At 41.7% G+C, this 20945-nt stretch overlaps 1 protein-coding gene across 2 annotated transcripts in view; it reads right to left on the minus strand.

The window, feature by feature from the left end:
• The window catches only part of LOC143022405 (dnaJ homolog subfamily C member 17-like), a 60258-nt gene that overhangs the window by 10694 nt on the left and 28619 nt on the right, over positions 1-20945 (minus strand). For both annotated transcript variants that reach the window (XM_076180575.1, XM_076180574.1), the window contains 3 exons: positions 14493-14646; positions 12165-12265; positions 5592-5722 (listed from right to left, as the gene is read on the minus strand). In XM_076180575.1, the coding sequence (XP_076036690.1) occupies positions 5592-5722; positions 12165-12265; positions 14493-14646 (386 nt within the window). The remainder of the gene's footprint in view (positions 1-5591; positions 5723-12164; positions 12266-14492; positions 14647-20945) is intronic.

Below are 20945 nucleotides of genomic sequence, written 5' to 3' on the forward strand. Positions count from 1 at the left end.
ATCGGTGACCCCCCGCTCCGTCCCCCCATGCATAAAAGGAGAAGATGGGGAGAAATCCCTTTGGGCTGCGTCAAATTTTGCTCACACATACTACCTCACCCCCATCCTCCCACCCATTCCACCTCATCCATATACAACCCATTCTCCATTCACCCCTGTCTTCTGTCCTCTCCCGTCCTTCCTCAACAGACATTCCCCTCTTCCCCAAAGCCCCCTTCACCCCATCCATCCACCTCATCCTAGGATGTCCCCTCATGTTCACTCCCTTCACATCTGCCTTCCATACCTCTTTTACTAGTCTTTCTTCACTCATTCTTTCCATGTGTCCAAACCATCCTAATACTCTTTCATCAACCCTATCTCCCAACTCCCTTTCCACCCATTCTTCTCCTCACCTCCTCATTTCTCACTCTATCTAGCCTAGTAACCCACATCATACTTCTCAGACACCTCATCTCAAACACATTCAAACTCCTTCTCTCTTCCTCTCTTATGTTCCATGTTTCTGCTCCATACAGTGCTGTTGGCTTAATCATTCCTTCATATAGTCTCCTCTTAGCATCCATTCCCAAATGTCTATTCCTCATTACACTTTTTAATCCACCAAGGCATTTACTCGCTTCTCTCAATTTACATTCTACCTCCACCTCCACTCCACCTTTTCCTGCCACATTTGCAGTATCTAAAACTATCCACTTCCTCCAGTCACTCTCCCTTAATGCTCACTTCCAGTCTACTGCCATTTTCACCCTTTGTACATCTCATACCTTACTTTTACCCACATTTATCTTTAGCTTTCTTCTATCACATACTCTCCCAAACTCTGTCACCAACTTCCTCAATCCCTCCTCCGATCCTGCCACAAGCGCAGTGTTGTCCGCAAACAACAGCTGGCTCACCTCCCACTTTTCTCCATTTTCTTTAACCATCTCCAATCTCTGACCCACTACCCTTGCATTTACCTCTCGCATTACCCCATCCATGTATAAGTTGAACAGCCAGGGTGACATGACGCATCCTTGACGAAGTCCCACCTTTACCTCGAACCACTCACTCTCTCCATTTCTAATCCTGACACAAGCTCTACCACTCTCATAAAAACTCTTGACAGCTCCTAGAAGCTTTCCTCCTATCCTGTATATCTGCATAACCTCCTACAGTGCCTTTCTGTCTACACTATCATAAGATTGAGAGATGATAATGGAAGAGAAGGCTGTATGAGGAAAATGGACACAGTATTTTAGGGAGTTGCTATATGTGAAGGAGGATAGTGAGGAAGAGGTAGCTGCAGTGGGAAGTGCTAAGATAATGACCGTGATGAGTGAGGAAAATGGAGGAGAAATAAGGAAAGATGAGGTGAAGGCAGTTAAGATGATGAGAGCAGGTAAGGCAGTTGAGCTGGATGGGTGTCATGCAGGATGTCTAGAAAAAGGAGGTACAGTGGTGGTGAACTGGCTGGTGAGGTCATTTAATGTTTGTTTATGAGAGGTTAGAGTGCCAGAGGACTGGAGCAATGCCTGTATAGTTCTACTTTACAAGGGAAAAGGGGACAAGTGTGAGTGTAGTAACTTCAGAGGGCAGGTTGTTAAGTGTAGCTGGGAAGGCTTATGGGAGGGTCTTGATTGAGAGGATTAGGAGAGGAACAGTGGGGGTCATTGGTGAGAAACTGTGGGTTTAGGATAGGTAGGGGTTACGTGGATCAGATTTTTGTGGTAAGACAGATATGTGAGAAAATTTTAGGAAAAAATAAGGATGTTTTTTGGGTCTTTGTGGATTTGGAAAAGGCTTATGACAGGATAGAAAGGAAGGCACTATGGGAAGTATTGCAAATATATAGGATAGGAGAAAAGCTGTTAAGAGTAGTCAAGAGTTTTTATGAGAGTAGTAGAGCTTGTGTTAGAATCAGAAATGGAGAGAGTGAGTGGTTTGAAGTAAAGGTGGGACTTTGCCAGGGATATGTTATGTTGCCTTGGCTGTTCAATTTATACATGGATGGGGTGGTGCGAGAGGTAAATGCAAGGGTAGTGGGTTGGGGATTGGAGATAGTTAAAGAAAATGGAGAAAAGTGGGAGATAAGCCAGTTGTTGTTTGCTGACAACACTGCACTTGTAGCAGGATCAGAGGAGGGTTTGAGGAAGTTAGTGTCAGAGTCTGGGAAGATGTGTGAAAGAAAGAAATTGAAGATAAATGTGGTAAAAGTAAGGTGATGAAAAGTACAAGGGGAGAAAGTAGCAGCAGACTAGAAGTGAGTATTAAAGGAGAGAGACTGGAGGGAGTGGATAGTTTTAGATACTTGGATGTGAATGTGGCAGGAAAGGGAGGAGTGGGAGTGGAGGTAGAATGTATATTGAGAGAAGCGAGTAAATGCCATGGGGGATTAAAAAGTGTAATGAGAAATAGACATTTGGGGATGGATGCTAAGATGAGATTGCATGAAAGAGTGATTGTGCCAAGAGCACTGTATGGGGCAGAAACATGGAATATAAGAGAGGAAGAGAAGAGGAGTTTGAATGTATTTGAGATGAGGTGCCTGAGAAGTATGATAGGGGTTACTAGCCTGAATAGAGTAAAAAACAAAGGTGAGGAGGAGAACGGGGATGGAAAGGGAGTTGAGGGATAGGGTTGATGAAAGGGTATTGGGATGGTTTAGTGAAAAAAGATTAGTAAAAGAGGTGTGGAAGGCAGAGGTAGAAAGAGTGAACATGAGGGGGTGACCAAGGATGAGATGGATGGATGGGGTAAAAGGGGCATTGGGAAAGAGGGGAATGTCTGTTGAGGAAGGATGGGAGAGGACAGAAGATAGGGGTGAATGGAGAATGGTTGTGTATGGATGATGCTGTGATGCATGAGGGGGAGTGGGTGGGGGATGGGGGGGTGAGGGAGTATGTGTGAAAAATAAATTGATGCAGCCCGAAGGGATTTCTCCCTGTCTTCTCCATTTCTGCATGAGGGGACTAAGAGGGGGTGTCACCAATTTAATGAAGTGGTCTTGCTGTGGATGTGCTGTATCTTGCGACACTGTTTGACCCAGGGCAAATGGCGAGATGCTCAAGGAGGAGCCAAGATAAGAGGGAGGGTGGGCATGAATGGGAGTAGAATATGTGGGGATGGAATAGGCGGGAATGGATGTTATGCTTTTGTTTTTTGGCTACCTCCCTTGTAAAGGGGAAAAAGCCATTGGTATATGTATGCATATACACACACACACACACACATATATATATATACAGCCAGTCCTCGCTTAACGACGATCTCGTTTAGCGACGACTCGGAGTTACGACGGCTTCTAAAAAAAAAGTAAAAAATTGTCAAAAATATTCTTTTACTGCATTCGAATCTTCCCGCCTACCGAAACACATGCGATCGCTACTCATCAGTTGTAACCGTAACACGCTGCTAGCGTGTCTACACTTAAATTTGCTCAAGTTTTTAGTGATTTCTAGTTAACAGTCTGAAAATGTTCTTCATTAATTAATATTAGCAGGCTACATGATGTATGCATGCATGTATATCAACTGTGCTCAAATATCTATGCATATTTCCTATAAATCATAACTTTTATATCATACTCGAATGAACTACACACCAGAACGGGATGTGTAACTTACATCACCCAACTGGAAGCGATGACTGATATGGCAGCGGGACCTGCGTGCGCGCATTCTAGAACGTTCGGGTGAAAGCTCTCATTGCCACTAGTAGCCAGCAAGGACACGTGCGTCAGGAAAAACGGATGCGTTCTTGCTGGCACTGCGTTTGTGCTGTGTTGCACGTCCGCAAACTGCGTCGTGTGAAAGGTCCCATTGAACTCCATTGAAAGTTAAAATGTGGTGCACCCAAACGCGCGTACGGAAATGCTCGTGTGAAAGCGGCCTTAGCTGTATAATCTTACTGCATAGAAGCGACGCCCAGTTAGTTCTTTCATTGCACTTGTAGACACATGACGTGCCCATGTATATTAGACGTTATACCTAATAAATGATTGATGTGGTCCCCTCGAGTATCCCTGCACCTACAACCACAGTAAGATGGACAGTAAGTAAACAAACATACAAAATGTATTAATATACATTGCCTGAATAAAAAAATCTAGCATGTAGCACTTTGTCACTTAACCTACTTCTGAATCTTTGTTTATATGCTCATACATGTATGTCTCTCAATGGGTCCTTGTTTGGCGACGAAATCGCTTAACGACAGGGTCTTCTGAACGATACTCGGTCATTAAACGAGGACTGGCTGTATTTATATTTACACACACACACACACATATATATATATAATACTCAAACATCTACAAGCTTCCATCAGCAACACACATCTATACAAAAACACACTCAGATCATAGAGCGAGCAATCTGAGGCTGACCACCAAATTCCCTATGCCACCAAATTCCTTCAGGCTAACTTTACACTGAAATCATCCCTATGACAAGCAAAAGCCATACTATAACCATCTATGTTTTAAGCATTACAAACACAGAATAGGCCTGGCTACAGATGCAATCTGTAGATGCAGGGGTGAGTGGAGAATGGCTGTGTATGGATGATACTTTGATGCAGCCAGAAGGGATTTCTCCCTGTCTTCTCTATTTTCCACATGAGGAGATGGAGAGGGAGGTCACCGATTAAGTGAAGCGGTCTTGTTGTATATGTACAGTGAAACCTCTCATTAACGGATGTTAATTAGCTGTTTTTGCGGTGTTTTTGCTGTTTTCAGTGTTTTTGGTGCTGTTGTTTAGTGCATGCAATCACTATGCCACCCAAAAACCGCTCCAAAACAACAGATTATTCACATCAACGGACACCCGTTACCCCCCTTTTAGTCTGTTAATGAGAGGTAGTACTGTACTGTTTTGCTGCATTGCTTCTGACCGAGGCAGTGGGTAGGAGTGGTATGGGTTATTTACCTAGTTGTAATATACGGGAGGGGAGCTATGCTCGTGGTGACCTGTCTTTGTATCTCTCCGCATCAAGTTTTATCTTAAAATCTTGTATAGTGTTTGCACATACTGTTTCGTTGTCTAATTTGTTCCATGTATTTATCGCTCTGTGTGGGAAACTGTTCCTTTTCAATTTTTTTCTATAACTATCTTTTTTCAGTGGGAGTGGGAGTGAGTGCATGCTTTCGACTTGGCTACCTTCCTTCAGGAAGAAAAAGCCCTTGGTATATAGAAAGACAGGTACAATCACCACACAAATGACACAAAACACCTCATTTGATACTGTCCTACTCTAACCTTAACCATACAACAACACAATATCTCTTTCATGAGTCACTTGTGGGTCAATCTGGTGTCTGCTGCTAGATATCTGGAAGTTATGGGTCTCTTGCTGAAGAGGCCTGGGGCAGTGAATTGAGTGAATTTTCTTCAGAAAAAACATGATAATCAAAGTGATTTCTTTTTCCACACATAAACATTATGTATGGAGTTCTGGCAACACATTAAAAGGATAAATTCACCCAAAAATTCACATGTATGAAATTTTGAGGCCCTTCTATAGCTATTGCAGTGATAAAGTAGTATATATGTTCTGATTAACTTATGGTTTAAGTTTTATTCTTGTGGAAGAAAATTTTTTCATCTTACCTTGAAAAATAACTGATTTATTTCTTCTTCTGTATACCCTGGCCAGTCATCTGTAGCTATCCATTTAACACGTACTTTGTGGCTTCCTGGATCAGCTGGTTTAGCACTCTCTTCTTTTGGCTGGGTTTTCCCTAGAGAATAAATATATCATAAGTACTGGGGTAACATGCAGTAGTGACTGCATGGTAAAATGTAGCTAATGCTTCAAAGACTGTTTTTGGGATCCCTACAGACTAGAGCCATACATCATTTGTCTGTTATATATAAAATCTCTATCTATAGAGGAATGATGTTGTTTTTATACCACAACTGTCCCTCATTTATGCTGTCTCCTTGAAATTGGCCTTTACCATTTCTATGACTATCTCTTCTGGATCACCCAGTGGTGGGGGGCAAAAAGAATCCAGCCATAGCAATTCCCTCATGTGTTGTAAAAGGTGTCTAAGTAGAATGGAGTGATGAGACTTGGGATCCCTCTCTGTATGCTCATCCTACAATAAGTGAAGGTATAAGAGGATCTAGGCCGCGGGTGGGTAACAACTGACATGCTTGCACCTACCATACTTCTGAAACACATTTAAATTTCTACTTCCTACTTCCTTCAAATTTCAAGTCTCTGTCCCACATAGTGTCATAGACACAATCATCTCTTCGTACAGTCTTCACATCCATCCCCAGATACCTATTTCTCATGACACAAAAACACACAAAACACACTACAGATATACATCAACAGAATCTTAAACAAACAAACGGAGCTCTTTCACTTCTTACACAAATACAATATTCACAGAACATTAATCCAAGCTACAAAGCTGATACCACATAAAATACTACCCACATTCACTGATAACACAACACTTGAAGAAGACAACAAACAACAAAATTGAATTTGTAGCACTAATACATAACAGCATACATAATAAGTGAAAAAGGAAAAAATAAAATAAAAATAAAAGAAGATGAAGAAGAAGAGGAAGAAGAAGAAGAAGAAAAAAAAAAAAAAAATCAGGAACACCACAACAGAACTTATCAAAAATCCATATACTGGAAGGTGACCTCAAGTTCAAACTGGTTTAACACACATACATCAGACCAAAGAGGATGCAAAATACTTGAAAAACTCCCCAACTTCAGTTTTTGTACTAAAAAAAATGCAAGCAAGCAAAAAAGTACTTGCCTAAATTTTCTCTGTGACTGCTAGGTGAGCCCTTTTTTTCATATTGTTGGAATTGAATCATGACACACTAAAAAGAGATGTCTTTTTTCTTTAACATGCAAATATTATTACATGAGGTAGGCTTACTCAATGAATATACTGCAATGCTCAGCTTCATTGAGGCACATGAAATTTGATCTTTGATTTTTTGTAGGTGTGTGTTAATTTTTAGCACTCCTCATTTCGAATTTAGGTGCATTTTGGCACAGGCATGAAAATGCACCCTTAAAAGACAAGCCCTGAACTTAAATATAATAAACTCCAGCAACAACCCCACTAGACAACACCTTCAGCAAACTAACATACAACATCCCGACATAACTATGTGGTCAACCTCCCTAAACACATTATTGAGAACATTATAAGACCTCCCTTCAGACCACTTACAAAAAGGAAATACAACCTATATCCAAGAGAACATTCATAAGTACATACATATACATATACCAAGAGCTTTTTCCCCCTTACAAGGGAGGTAGCCAAAATCAAAGGCATAAATCCACTCCCACCTATTTCATCCCTACATACTTCACTCCCATTCACCATCCCTCCCTCCCTCTTTTCTTGTTTCCTCCTGGATGACAGGTCATCCCTGTATCTTGCCCACTGCCCTGGGTCAGAAACAATGCAGCAAGAGAGTACATCCACAACAAGGTGGCTTCATTTAATTGGCAAACCCCCCTTCTGTACCCTCATGCAGAAAACGAGAAGACAGGGAGAAATCCCTTTGAGCTCCATAAAAATATCATTCACACATACTCACTCAAGCCCCCATCCACCACCCACTCCCTTTCATGCATCACAACATCATTCATATACAACCATTCTCCACTCACCCCATCTTCTGTCCTTCCTCGACAGACTTCCCCTCTTTCCCAATGCCACTCTTACCCCATCCATCCATCTTATCCATGGTCTCCCCCTCATGTTCACTCCATCCACCTCTGCCTTCCACACCTCATTTACCAACCTTTCTTCACTTATTCTTTCCATGTCTTCAAACCATCCCAATACTCTTTCATCAACCCTGTCTCCCAACTCACTTTTCACCTCCACTCTCCTTTCTCACTCTATCCAACCTAGTTACCCCTACCATACTTTTCAGTCTTTTCATCTCAAACACATTTAAACTCTTTCTCTCTTACGTTCCATATTTCTGTCTGATACAGTGCTGTCAGCACAATCACCCCTTCATACTATCTCCTCTTAGGATCCATTCCCAAATGTCTATTTCTCATTACACTTTTTAATCCCCCAAAGCATTTATTTGCTTCTCTCAATCTACATTCTTCCTCCACCTCCACTCCTCCCTTTCCCACCACATTCACCCCCAAGTATCTAAATCTACCCACTTCCTCCAGTCTCTCTCCCTTAATTTATTTACTGGGCTGGATAGAGTGAGAAAAAAGGAGGTGAGGAGGAGAGCAGGTGTGGAAAGAGTTGGGAGATAGGGTTGATGAAAGAGTATTGGGATGGTTTAGATACATAGAATGAGTGAGGAAAAATGAGTAAAAGAGGTGTGGAAGGCAGAGATGGAAGGAGTGAACATGAGGGGGTGACCAAGGATGAGATGGATGGTTGGGGTAAAAGGGGCATTGGGAAAGAGGGGAATGTCTGTTGAGGAAGAAAGGGAGAAGACAGAAAATAAGGGTGAGTGGAAAATGGTTGTGTATGGGTGATGCTGTGATGCATGGAAGGGAGTGTGTGGGGGATGGGGGTGAGGGAGTATGTGTGAATGATATTTTGATGCAGCCTGAAGGGATTTTTACCCATCTTCGCTTTTTTGGCATGAGGGAACAGAGATTAAATGAAGTGGTCTTGCTGTGAACATGAGGGGACGTCCTAGGATGAGGTGGATGGATGGGGTGAAGGGGGCTTTGGGGAAGAGGGGAATGTCTGTTGAGGAAGGAAGGGAGAGGAGGGAAGACAGAGGTGAGTGGAGAATGGTTGTATATGGATGATGTTGTGATTGCATGAGGAGGAATGGGTGGGGGGGTGGGGGGTGGGGTAGTATGTGTGAGTAAATTTTGACGCAGCCCGAAGGGATTTCTCCCCGTCCTCTCCTTATATGCAAGGGGGGACGGAGAGGGGGGGGTCACCGATTAAATGAAGCGGCCTTGCTGTGGATGTGCTGTGTCTTGCGACACTGCTTCTGACCCAGGGCGGTGGGCAGGGTGCAGGGATGACCCGTCATCCAGGAGGTGCTCAGATGAGAGGGAGGGTGTGGAGTGTATTTAGGGATGAAATGGGTGGGAGTGTTTTTATGCCTTTCCCTTTTTGGCTACCTCCCTTGTAAGGGGGAAAAAGCCTTCGTATATGTATGTATGTATGTCTTGCTGTGGATGTACTGTGTCTTGCTACATTGATTCTGACCCAGGGCAGTGGGTGAGATGCAGGGATAACCAGTCATCCAAGAGGAGCCATGCTAAGAGGGAGTGAAGGGGGGGAGTGGGAAAAGAGTACGTGAAAATGGAATGGGCAGGAGTGGATTTTAAGCCTTTGTTTTTGGCTACCTCCCTTGTAAGGGGGTAAACACCATTGGTATATGAATGGATATATATATATATATATATATATATATATATTTGCCTTTTTTTCCAATAGATGGCATTGGGATTGGTTGATAATTATAACGTAATTATTATATAATTTATGACATCATCCATTACAGTATTACATAAATAATTGATGCCCTGATTTACCGGCATGTTTGGAATGTCTTCATGCCATGGGTATTATATTGCCCTTCGTTGTTTTTCCAGAAACTTAAAAGAAAAAAAGTGCATAATTTGCACTTTCATAGAAAAACTATACTCATTTTCAGTATCTAATGGTTTATAGCAAAGACTAATATGAACACCAAGGAAGCATTTCTCTTCTCTACAAAGGCAAAACTATTTAGAACACAAATTCAAATAGAACAATTCTTATCAAATGCATGAATTCGATCAAGTTCATAAAATGCCAATGTCTTCAAAACCTGTGATAATATTCCTGCAAAATCAACACACCTGTCTGCACTCAGGCATGCCTCATCTGAAAATTATCAGCTGTGAGGACTGACACTAAGCCTACCATATTCTGTTAATGTAGCCACCAACAGGCAGAAATGTACAATTTGAATTGGGGGTAGAGGAATGTGGTATGGGATGCCAGCATCTCTAGCATCAATACTTCTGGCCACGCTATTGGCTGGCGAGTTGAGAGGAGCCAATTAGGGCATATGATTCAATCAATCTTTTCTTGCTGGTGATTACAGGTCTATTTTATTACAATTTTATGAGTTTATCATTATATTTCAAAAATAGTTGTTTAAAATTGGAGTATGAAAATTGATCTACATCACAAAATAACATAAGAGTGTTAAAACAAGTTTGCACAATTAAAAAGGATATTCTAAGGCATTTTTAAAGGATTCTTCCACTATCCTGTGTCCTGCGACACTGCTTCTGACCCAGGGCAGTGGACAGGGTGCAGGGATGACCCGTCATCTAGGAGGTCCTAAGATGGAAGGGAGGGTGGAGGGGTGTGGAGTGTTTTCGGGGATGGAATGGGTGGGAATGATTTTATGCCTTGTCCTTTTTGGCTACCTCCCTGGTAAGGGGAAAAAAGCCTTGGTATATGTATGTATGTATCATTATATTTAAAAAATAGCTGTTTAAAATTGGAGTATGAAAATTTATCTACATCACAAAATAATATACAAGTGTTAAAACAAGTTTGCACAATCAAAAAGGGTATTCTAAGGCATTTTTAAAGGGTTCTTCCACTATCCGTGATTTTTCACTATTTCCAAGGGGTCTTGGAACCTAACCTTGGTGAACACAGGGGGATCACTGTACTAATAATCAAAAGGATGAGAAAGAATGCAGTTTTTCATATAATTGTGTAGACTCCTGGAACAGTCTAGATCATATGACCCAAGCTGGCACCATAAACAAACTTAACCCCTACAGCATCAGCAGTACACATTGTATGCCACAAATTAAATTCATCAAAAATAGGACCTATCCATTGGCTATAAAAATCACTCAAGTTTTCTTATTTATTAACAAAACTGGCAACCCTGGCAGCAATTTTTGGGGGGTTACTTGGGGTATAAAATCAGCCTTTAGGGCATAATTTAGGTGATTCTGGTGTACAAAACGAAGTATGAGGAGGTGAAGTTGTACTTCGACAGTTAGGCAGGCACTATTACATATTCAGGTGTATAGAACTGGCAATTTTGCACTGGCAATTTTCATAATAAATGTATAATACAAAAAGTGGCCAGGTAATACTGGTGTGATGGATGCTTACTAAAATATTTACCAAAACATAAGAAACACCACAATCACCTATCCTCCAAGAAGAAGAAGAAGAAGAAGAAGAAGAAGAAGAAGAAGAAGAAGAAGAAGAAGAAGAAGAAGAAGAAGAAGAAGAAGAAGAAGAAGAAGAAGAAGAAGAGAAAAAAAATCAGCTTACTACATAACAGTGATAAATATTTGCCAAAAAATCCACAAAAACTATTTATAAACACGTTTTCTGTAAATGTCAGACTATTATGGGCGACTGTACATTGACTTGAAACATCATAAATGTCAAATTCCTTCACTCTTCGAAATTCTAACGAAGCTTCCCCGAAAAATACGAAGGATGTTCTCGTTCAACTCGAGCGAGGAGCGAACGAAAGTCTACGGGTTTTCTACAAAGCTTTCACACACATATCTCAACAAAATCTCCACTTCTAGGTTATGGTGCATCAAAATAAGCAAGATTTGTTGGCTTTACATAATTTTGAGTCGATTAAAAAAAAAAAAAAAAAAAAAAAAAAAAAAAAAAAAAAAAAAAAAAAATGCTAGGGGGGTTTATATACACCATTTACTAGAGGGGGGGGGTTTATACACACCATTTGCCCAATGATGTACAGGTTAAAGCTAGATATTCTGAACAGAGAATAAGAGACAGGACATATGAGCACAGCTCCCTTCCCGTATACTACAATTAAGTAAATACCACAATATTTCGCTATTTGCAAGGGGTCTTGGAACCTAGCCCTCAAGAATACTGGGGGGTAACTGAACTAAAAACCAGAAAGATGTAAAAAAAATGCAGTTTTTCATATAAATGTTTAAACTCCTGGAATAATCTAGATCATATTGCCCTAGTTGGGACATTAAATCTGAACCTAAGTATGATGAATGGAGAATAAGAGACAGGACCCATGACCAGAACTCTTCCTGTGTACTACAATTAGGTTAATATTAAGAAGACTAGGAACCTTAATATAACCCAGTTTCTCCTTTGGCTGTGCACTACACTATATATTGCAAAATATCATCTATGCTAACAAGAAAAGAACTAATTTTACTTACCTCTTCTTAGTTCATCCTTGACTTCATTATTGACTCTTTTCAACTCTTCCTCAATGAGGCGCTCCCCTTCCTCCTCTAAACGTTTGAGTTCTCTACGCAATCTGTTATCCAAATAATGGAAAAAATAAGAAATAAGATAAAATACTGGGTCTAACTATACTGTTAAGTCTTCAAGCAAATTTATGAGTGCCCAGACTTAGGGGCTTGATCTGATGAAGTACATACATACATACATATACCAAGGCTTTTTCTCCCTTACATGGGAGGTAGCCAAAAGGAAAAAGGCATAAAATCATTCCCACCCATTCCATCCCTAAATACACTCCACATCCCTCCACCCTCTCTCTCATCTTAGCACCTCCCATAATATTTATATTTGAAAGTCTTTATATTATTCTCATAATTAGTTTTTGTTGCTTGCAATGACTTACTATTTCTAATTATTTATATACCAAGGGCTTCTTCTCTCTTATAAGGGAGGTAGCCAAGTCAATGGCATGCACCTACTCCCACTCATTCCACTCCCATCCACCACCCTTGTTTCCCTCTTATCTTCACTCCTTGTGGATGAAGGGTAATTCCCATCTCCTATCCACTGCCCAGGTCAGAAAGCAATGCAGTAAGACATAGTACATCTACAGCAGGGCTGCTTCACTTACACAGAGACCCCCCTCCCCATCCTCTCATGGGGGAAATTAGAGAAAATGAGGAGAAATCCCTTTGAGCTGCACCAAAATATCATCCATACACAACCATCCTCCACTCACCCCTATCCCTTGCATTCTCCCTCCTTTGCTCAACAGACATTCCCCTCTTGATCAAAGCAATGATTTACAGTTTATCTAAAATAAATAATGGCTTTACAATGGCAATTTTGACTAGAACTATACATCTACATAAGCTGTTGTGGTCAACTTGAACAACCTTAATTTTCTGCCTTCACACAAGATTCCTCATCAATTAATCAATCATCTGTTTCATGCCCCTCTTACAGGTAACTCACAGCTCCCAAGTAACCGGCACCAGCCACGAGACAGGTCCAAAGGTCACTCAAGGAAAAAATATTGTGTTTTCATGAAAGTGGCAGTTGCCGACAAGACTGACGAGTTAAACACCATATGAGGACGGAGCCTTTATTTGTACGACGTTTCGCTTATTACAGCTTTTTCAAGTACAAGTTGAGATACATATGCTTGAGATTAAATAAGGGGAAAGGAGGGAATGGGGAGAGAAAAGAAGAAGGGGGGGAAGGAAGAGGAGGAGGAAGAGGAGGAGGAGGGGGAGGAGAGGAGCAGGAGAAGGGGGGGATGAACACTGGGAAAGGTTGAGAATGCTGGCCCAAACGTCCATGGGCGAAATGTTCACAAAGGGTGTGGGGCAGTGCAGGATAAGGGGGTCAGTGTTCTCTACATGATGATTGCATCTAGAGCAGTTTGATTCTGTGGCTGCCAATTCTGTATTGGTACAGTCGACCTGTGCTGTGTCTTGCAACACTGCTTCTGACCCAGGGCAGTGGACAAAGTGCAGGGATGACCTGTCATCCAGGAGGTGCTCAGATAAGAGGGAGGGTGGAGGGGTGTGGAGTGTATTCAGGGATGGAATGGGTGGAAATGATTTTATGCCTTTCCCTTTTTTGGCAACCTCCCTTGTAAGGGGGAAAAAGCCTTGGTATATGTATGTATGTATTTACCAAAACAGAAAAGAGTAAGCAAATAACAGTAACTTTACTTCCTGCAAGAGAATATATATTATCATCATAATTTCTACTCATCATTTTCATTCCATCCAGAAATTTATCAGCTTCCTTAACTATGTAACTTACCTCCACTCTAGACATCTTACTCTTCACACTTACATTCAATCTGCCATGATCAACATTCATTATATTTCTTATAGCTTTACCTCTACCCATATTCACTCACATATATAAAGTACAGGTTGAAGCTCCCAAACTCAGTACCCTCGCGACCAGTACCGAGCCAAGTAATAGAATTCTCTAACTTCTAGAAAATAGGTGTTTCTTGATGTTTGGGAGCCATAATAGCAATAATAGGGCTATAGAGATACTGCAGATACATGAAATAACAATGGACTCCACACCACAGTACTGTCACAAACCACCATACCTAAACTGGTAGTGGGAAACAATCATGGTGGCACTAAGTGGCCATACCAGGAAATATGATGCTGTGTTTTGGGTGTTCTGCCGGGTTTTAGAAGGCATGTAATTATAGCTGAGTTTTAGGTGTTGCTGGGTCTTAGACTGCCAAGTTTGGGAGTTTCGACCTGTATTACCAAAAAGAGAATTAGAAGTAGTAACAACATTACCTCTCTTCTTCAGATATTTGTGGCTGTGCTTTTGCTAATTTTTCTCTCTCCTCTAATTTGCTGCGTAGCTTTTGTGTCTTGGCATCAGTTTCTCGAGCTCTGATTGCTGCTGCTTTACGTGCCTTCAGTAACTTATCATATGCTGATCGTGCTCCTGAAATGCAATACTATGATAAACAGTGATGGTAAAGAATCAACTGCTGAAAATATTACATGATGAATCTACCTATCTATTGCCCCAGGCCTCTCCTGTAGGCATTGGCCACTGGATAGGCCCATAGGGAAGAAATATTATGTTGTTGTGCAGGGATTATTTATGTGGGGCACTATAAGATGAGGTGTTTAGTTTTTGGGTATGTCGGTTGCATCTCTGGCAGTTTGATTCTGTGGCCAGACTTATTCTCTGTTGGTACTGTCTTAATGTTGAATGGTGCCCTAGTGTGGTTCTTAGTACTCTAATGAGGTAATTTTCTGTAAGGCTGATGTAAGTGCATTTAGGGTGTAATCAGAAGTATACTGGTCTTACATTCAATTAGCCCCATCTGGGGTATTGGCTGCTTGTTATTGTGGCAAAGTAGCATGCAGTTGATACTTTAGGGTCTATATGGGGTGCCCCTACGGACCAGAGCCACACATCATTTTGTCTATGATAGAGGAAAACTCTGGTCATAGAGAAATGATGACACTTTTATACTACGACTGTCCCTCCGTTATGCTGTCCCCCAACCCCTTGTTGCTGTCCTGTACCATTTCTCTGAGTATTCTTTTTCTGTGATGGGGGAATTCCCTGTGGTGGGGGAAAAGAATACTGCCACCAAGTATTCCCACTTGGATCGTAAGAGGCGAGAAGAAAGGGACGGGGATTGGGACTAGGTATCCTTCTCCTGGTAGCCCTACAGGGGACTTTCCTAAAAAAAAAAGAGAAGTCATAAGAGGGTCTGGAAGTTCTCGGACCAGCACCCTAAGGTTTGGGTCTTTTAATGTGTGTGGATGTGGTACAGATGAGAGTAAAAGGGAAGAAATAGGTAGTATGTTTGTGAGAAGAAAGATGGGTGAGTTGGCTTTGAGTGAAACTAAGTTGAAAGGGAAGGGTGAGTGTAAGTTTGGGAGTGTAAGTGGGAGGTTATCAGGAGTGAAGAGAGGGCGAGGGAGGGAAGGGGTGGCTATTCTAGTAAGTGAAGAGATAGGTAAACAGGTAGTGGAGTGGAAGGAGGTTTCCTCAAGGATAATGTGGATGAAGGTGAAACTGGGAAAGGAGATGTGGGTCTTTGTAAGTGCATATGGGCCTGGCAGTGAGAAGAGTGTAGAAGAAAGGGAGGCCTTTTGGATAGATTTAAATGAGTGCATAGAGGGTTTAGGAAGAAATGTCAATGTAATAGTACTGGGAGACCTTAATGCTATGGTAGGAAATGGTCCAATCAATGGAGTGGTTGGGAAATGTGGAGTTCCAGGAAAGAATCGTAGTGGAGAGTTGATGGTGGAAATGTGTCTAGAAAGAGAGTTGATGATAGCAAATACAGTGTTTCGGAAGAAAGTCAAGCATAGGTGCACATGGGAGAGGGTGGTGGAGGGAAGGGTGGTAGAGCGCTAATGGATTATGTAGTGGTAAATAGGATTATGATAGGAAGAGTTAAGGATGTACATATCCTAAGGGGGGTAGTGGGGGAATATCAGATCATTTTTTGGTGGAAGGTAAGTTGAGAGTGGAGGATAGATGGAAAAAGAGGAAAGGGACAAAAGGTAGGGAGGTTCTTAGAGTGAACTCTTTGAATGAAAAGGAAAAGGAGAAGGAGTACGGAAAGAAGCTGAAGGAGGAGTGGGAGGGAGTAAAGGATAGAGTAGAGCTGGGTGTGGAGGAGGAATGGGGATGGTTCAAGGAGGGAGTCATAAAGTGTGCAAGGATGGTGTGTGGAACAAGAAGGACAGGGGGAAATAGAAGAAAGGGTAGTGAATGGTGGGATGAGGAAACAAAGAAGGTTGCAGAAGAGAAGAAGCGAGCTTTCACAGATTGGTTATAAAATAGGACGAGGGAGTCATATGAGACGTACAAAGAAAAGAAAAGAGAAGTAAAGCAAAAGGTAAAGGTTGCAAAGAGGAGAGCAGATGTGAAATGGGGTAAGAGTATGTCAGAAAATTTTGAAAGTAATAAAAAGATGTTTTGGAAAGAAATTAAGAGAGGAAGAGGAGGCGAATCAAGTAGAGAAGAAAAGGTAAAAGGTGCAGATGGAGAGATAATAATGGAAAAGAAGGCAGTAAGGGGAAGATGGGCAGAATATTTTAGGGAGTTGCTAAATGTGAAGGATAGGGAAGGAAAGATAGCTGCAGTGGGAAATGCGAGGAAAATGAGAGTGATGAGTGAGGAGAATGGAGGAGAAATAAGGAAGGATGAGGTGAAGGCAGTTGTAAAGATGATGAAAGCAGGTAAGGCACCTGGTCTGGATGGATGCCATGCAGAATGTCTGAAAAAGGGAGGTACAGTGATGGTGGACTGGTTGGTTAGGTTATTTAATGTTTGCTGGAGAGAGGGTAGAGTGCCGGAGGACTGGAGGAGTGTCTGTATAGTTCCTCTTTACAAGGGAAAAGGGGACAAGTGTGAATGTAGTAGTTTCAGAGGGATTAGCTTGTTAACCTCTTCAGTACGGTCCAAAATCTCGCGGGCAGCATTAGCTGCCAGACGTACGATGTGTCGTAATAATACTCGCATCATAAAATATAGTCACTGCTTATATCGATCGTTCTCTCTTTCACCCGTGAATTTTGATAACAATAGAAAATGTGATGACAGTTTAGAGAGTATGTCATTACACAGGGGCAACTACAATAAATATAATCAAGACGCCGATATGGCAGCCTCGCGTATCCACTTGCTCCTCATGCCGCCTACGTATGCGGCACCGTATGGAAGGGGTTAAGTGTAGTTGGGAAGGCTTATGGGAGGATCTTGATTGAGAGGATTAGGAGAGGAACAGAAGGAGTAATTGGTGAGGAACAGTGTGGATTTAGGACAGGTAGAAGTTGTGTAGATCAGATCTTTGTGGTAAGACAGATATGTGAGAAAGCTATAGGAAAGGGGAAGGATGTTTTTTGGGCTTTTATGAATCTGGAAAAGGCTTATGATAGGGTAGACAGAAAGGCACTGTGGGAGGTTATGCAGATATACGGGATAGGAGGAAAGCTTTTGGGAGCTTTCAAGAGTTTTTATGAGAGTAGTAGAGCTTGTGTCAGGATTGGAAATGGAGAGAGTGAGTGGTTCGAGGTAAAGGTGGGACTTCGTCAAGGATGCGTTATGTCGCCCTGGCTGTTCAACTTATACATGGATGGGGTGGTGCGAGAAGTAAATGCAAGGGTAGTGGGAAAGGGATTGGAGATGGTAAAAGAAAATGGAGAAAAGTGGGAGGTCAGCCAGCTGTTGTTTGCGGACGACACTGTGCTTGTGGCAGGATCGGAGGAGGGATTGAGGAAGTTGGTGGCAGAGTTTGGGAGAGTATGTGATGGAAGAAAGCTAAAGATAAATGTGGGCAAAAGTAAGGTGATGAGATGTACAAGGGGTGAAAGTGGCAGTAGACTGGAAGTGAGCATTAAGGGAGAGCGACTGGAAGAAGTGGATAGTTTTAGATACTTGGGTGCAAATGTGGCAGGAAAAGGTGGAGTGAAGGTGGAGGTAGAATGTAGATTGAGAGAAGCGAGTAAATGCCTTGGTGGATTAAAGAGTGTAATGAGGAATAGACATTTGGGAATGGATGCAAAGAGGAGACTATATGAAGGAGTGATTGTGCCAACAGCACTGTATGGGGCAGAAACATGGAACATAAGAGAGGAAGAGAGAAGGAGTTTGAATGTGTTTGAGATGAGGTGTCTGAGAAGTATGGTGGGGCTTACTAGGCTAGATAGAGTGAGAAATGAGGAGGTGAGGAGGAGAACAGGGGTGGAAAAGGAGCTGGGAGATAGGGTTGATGAAAGAGTATTAGGATGGTTTGGACACATGGAAAGAATGAGTGAAGAAAGACTAGTAAAAGAGATATGGAAGGCAGATGTGGGGGGAGTGAACATGAGGGGACGTCCTAGGATGAGGTGGATGGATGGGGTGAAGGGGGCTTTGGGGAAGAGGGGAATGTCTGATGAGGAAGGACGGGAGAGGACAGAAGACAGGAGTGAATGGAGAATGGTTGTATATGGATGATGTTGTGATTGCATGAGGTGGAATGGGCAGGGGGGGTGGGGGGTGAGGTAGTATGTGTGAGCAAAAGTTGACGCAGCCCGAAGGGATTTCTCCCCGTCCTCTCCTTTTATGCAAGGGGGGACGGAGAGGGGGGGGTCGCCGATTTAATGAAGCGGCCTTGCTGTGGATGTACTGTGTCTAGCGACACTGCTTCTGACCCAGGGCAGTGGGCAGGGTGCAGGGATGACCCGTCATCCAGGAGGTGCTCAGATAAGAGGGAGGGTGGAGGGGTGTGGAGTGTATTCAGGGATGAAATGGGTGGGAATGATTTTATGCCTTTCCCTTTTTGGCTACCTCCCTTGTAAGGGGGAAGGCCTTAGTATATGTATGTATGTACATTCAATTAGTTGAGGGTTCAAATCCTGCACTTCTCTAATTCTCAATGGTGAATGTTACCTGCCCAAACAGTCCAAGCACATAAGGCAATGGTGATGGCTTCAGCTACAGCTACATACCTCCAGGCATAGGCTCCTCACCTTGATGTCTGGGCAGCTTTGGTGGTGTACTCAGTTCGATCGAAGAGCTTGTTTAGTGATCTGGGTGTGTATGTGTTTTTGTATTTAACTAATTGTAGTATACAGGAAAAAAGCAATATTTGTTGGGTCCCATCTCCTATTCTCTAATTCTTTACTATACCTAACCTCAAATTCATGTACAGTTCCAAGTTAATTTATATCCTTGATTTCCAATTATTATATTTAGATTTCAATTCATGTATTGTTTGAGCTTGAGCTATATCACCTTCTAAGCTATTCCATGTACTTATGCATCTATATGAAAAATTGTATTTCTTCACATCCTTTCGACATGTGATGTTTCTCAATTTGTTACCATGACTTCTTAAAGCCCTCTCATCTTTAATCAGATATCTTTTGTCAATGCAATATATCCCCTTTAGTGACCTGAATACTGTAATTGCATCACCTCTTTCTTTTCAATCTTTTAAAGTTGGTAGACCCAGTGCTTTTAGTCTTTCCCGATATGATTTATCTGCTAGGATGATGAAGACCAGTTTGGTTGCTGCCCTTTGTATTCTCTTAATCTTATTTGCATTCTTCACTCTGTATGGGGACCATACTACTGATGCATATTCCAGTCTTGACAGATCAGAGTTTCAATGAGTTTTTCTTCTCTTCAACCATATAGTGAAATGTCATTTTAATCTTCTGCAAAAGTCAGTATGTCTTTCCCACAATCATGCTGACATGTTTGTCAGATGACAGGTTGTCTTTTATGAACACTCCCAAATTTTCTCATCTTTTGCTTTTGTAATGGGTTCACTTCCCAAGGAATATTTTAAGGATGGTCTTTTGTCACTATTGCCCATTTCCAATACTTTGCATTTTTTTTATATTGAACTTCATTTCCTCTTCTTGGCTCCATGCATAAATAATCTAGATCTTTTTATAATAGTCTACTGTCCTTCTCATTTTTCACTCTTCTCATGATTTTTGCATCATCTGCAGACATATTGGCATAGCTTGTTTCTTCCATCATGTCATTGACATAGACAAGATACATTATTGGTGCAAGCACTGAATCTTGTGGAACTACGCTCATTACTGCTTACCATTTTGACATCTCATCCTTTATTGCTGTCCTCATGTATCTTTCCTTCAGAAAATCTTTCATCCATTCTAGTAGTTTACCTCTCAATCCTCTAATGTGCTCCAATTTCCATATAAATCAACTGTGATATACTTAATCAAATGGCTTCTAGGCTGAAGTACCCACAGTCCACCCACCCCTTTCTCTCTTGCAGCTCATCAATCACTCTTGAGTAAAAGCTTAAAAGGTGCAACATGCATGACCTTCCAGATCTAAAGCCAAAATGACTCTCTAAGAATGTTCACCTCTTCAAGATATTTGATCTATTGATCTTTCACAATCCTTTCACATAATTTCACTATTGTGCTGGTCTGAGATATTAGCCTCTAATTTAGTGTGTGGATATATGGAGTGGTACAGGTGGTAGGTTGCTGTGCATGTTTGAGTAGTAAGCCACTAGTGTTTTTTTAAATTCAGTTGGTTGTGCTTGTGTTGTTGTTGTTGTTGTTGTTGTCGTTCCCTAGACTGTCTGTCCGAGCAGTCCCGTCTCCCCAAGGAATGCCACAGCCAAAACTGGGTTTTCCCACAAATCCTTTATAGAGTGTATGTTGTGTTGTTTGCGTGCATGATTGTGTATAATGCAGTCTTCCATTATGTGTTGTATGGTATGGGGTGAAGTGTTACAT

Source organism: Oratosquilla oratoria, chromosome 44 (genome assembly GCF_046742065.1).
Source record: "Oratosquilla oratoria isolate Oo_2021 chromosome 44, ASM4674206v1, whole genome shotgun sequence".
NCBI classification, from domain to species: domain Eukaryota; kingdom Metazoa; phylum Arthropoda; class Malacostraca; order Stomatopoda; family Squillidae; genus Oratosquilla; species Oratosquilla oratoria.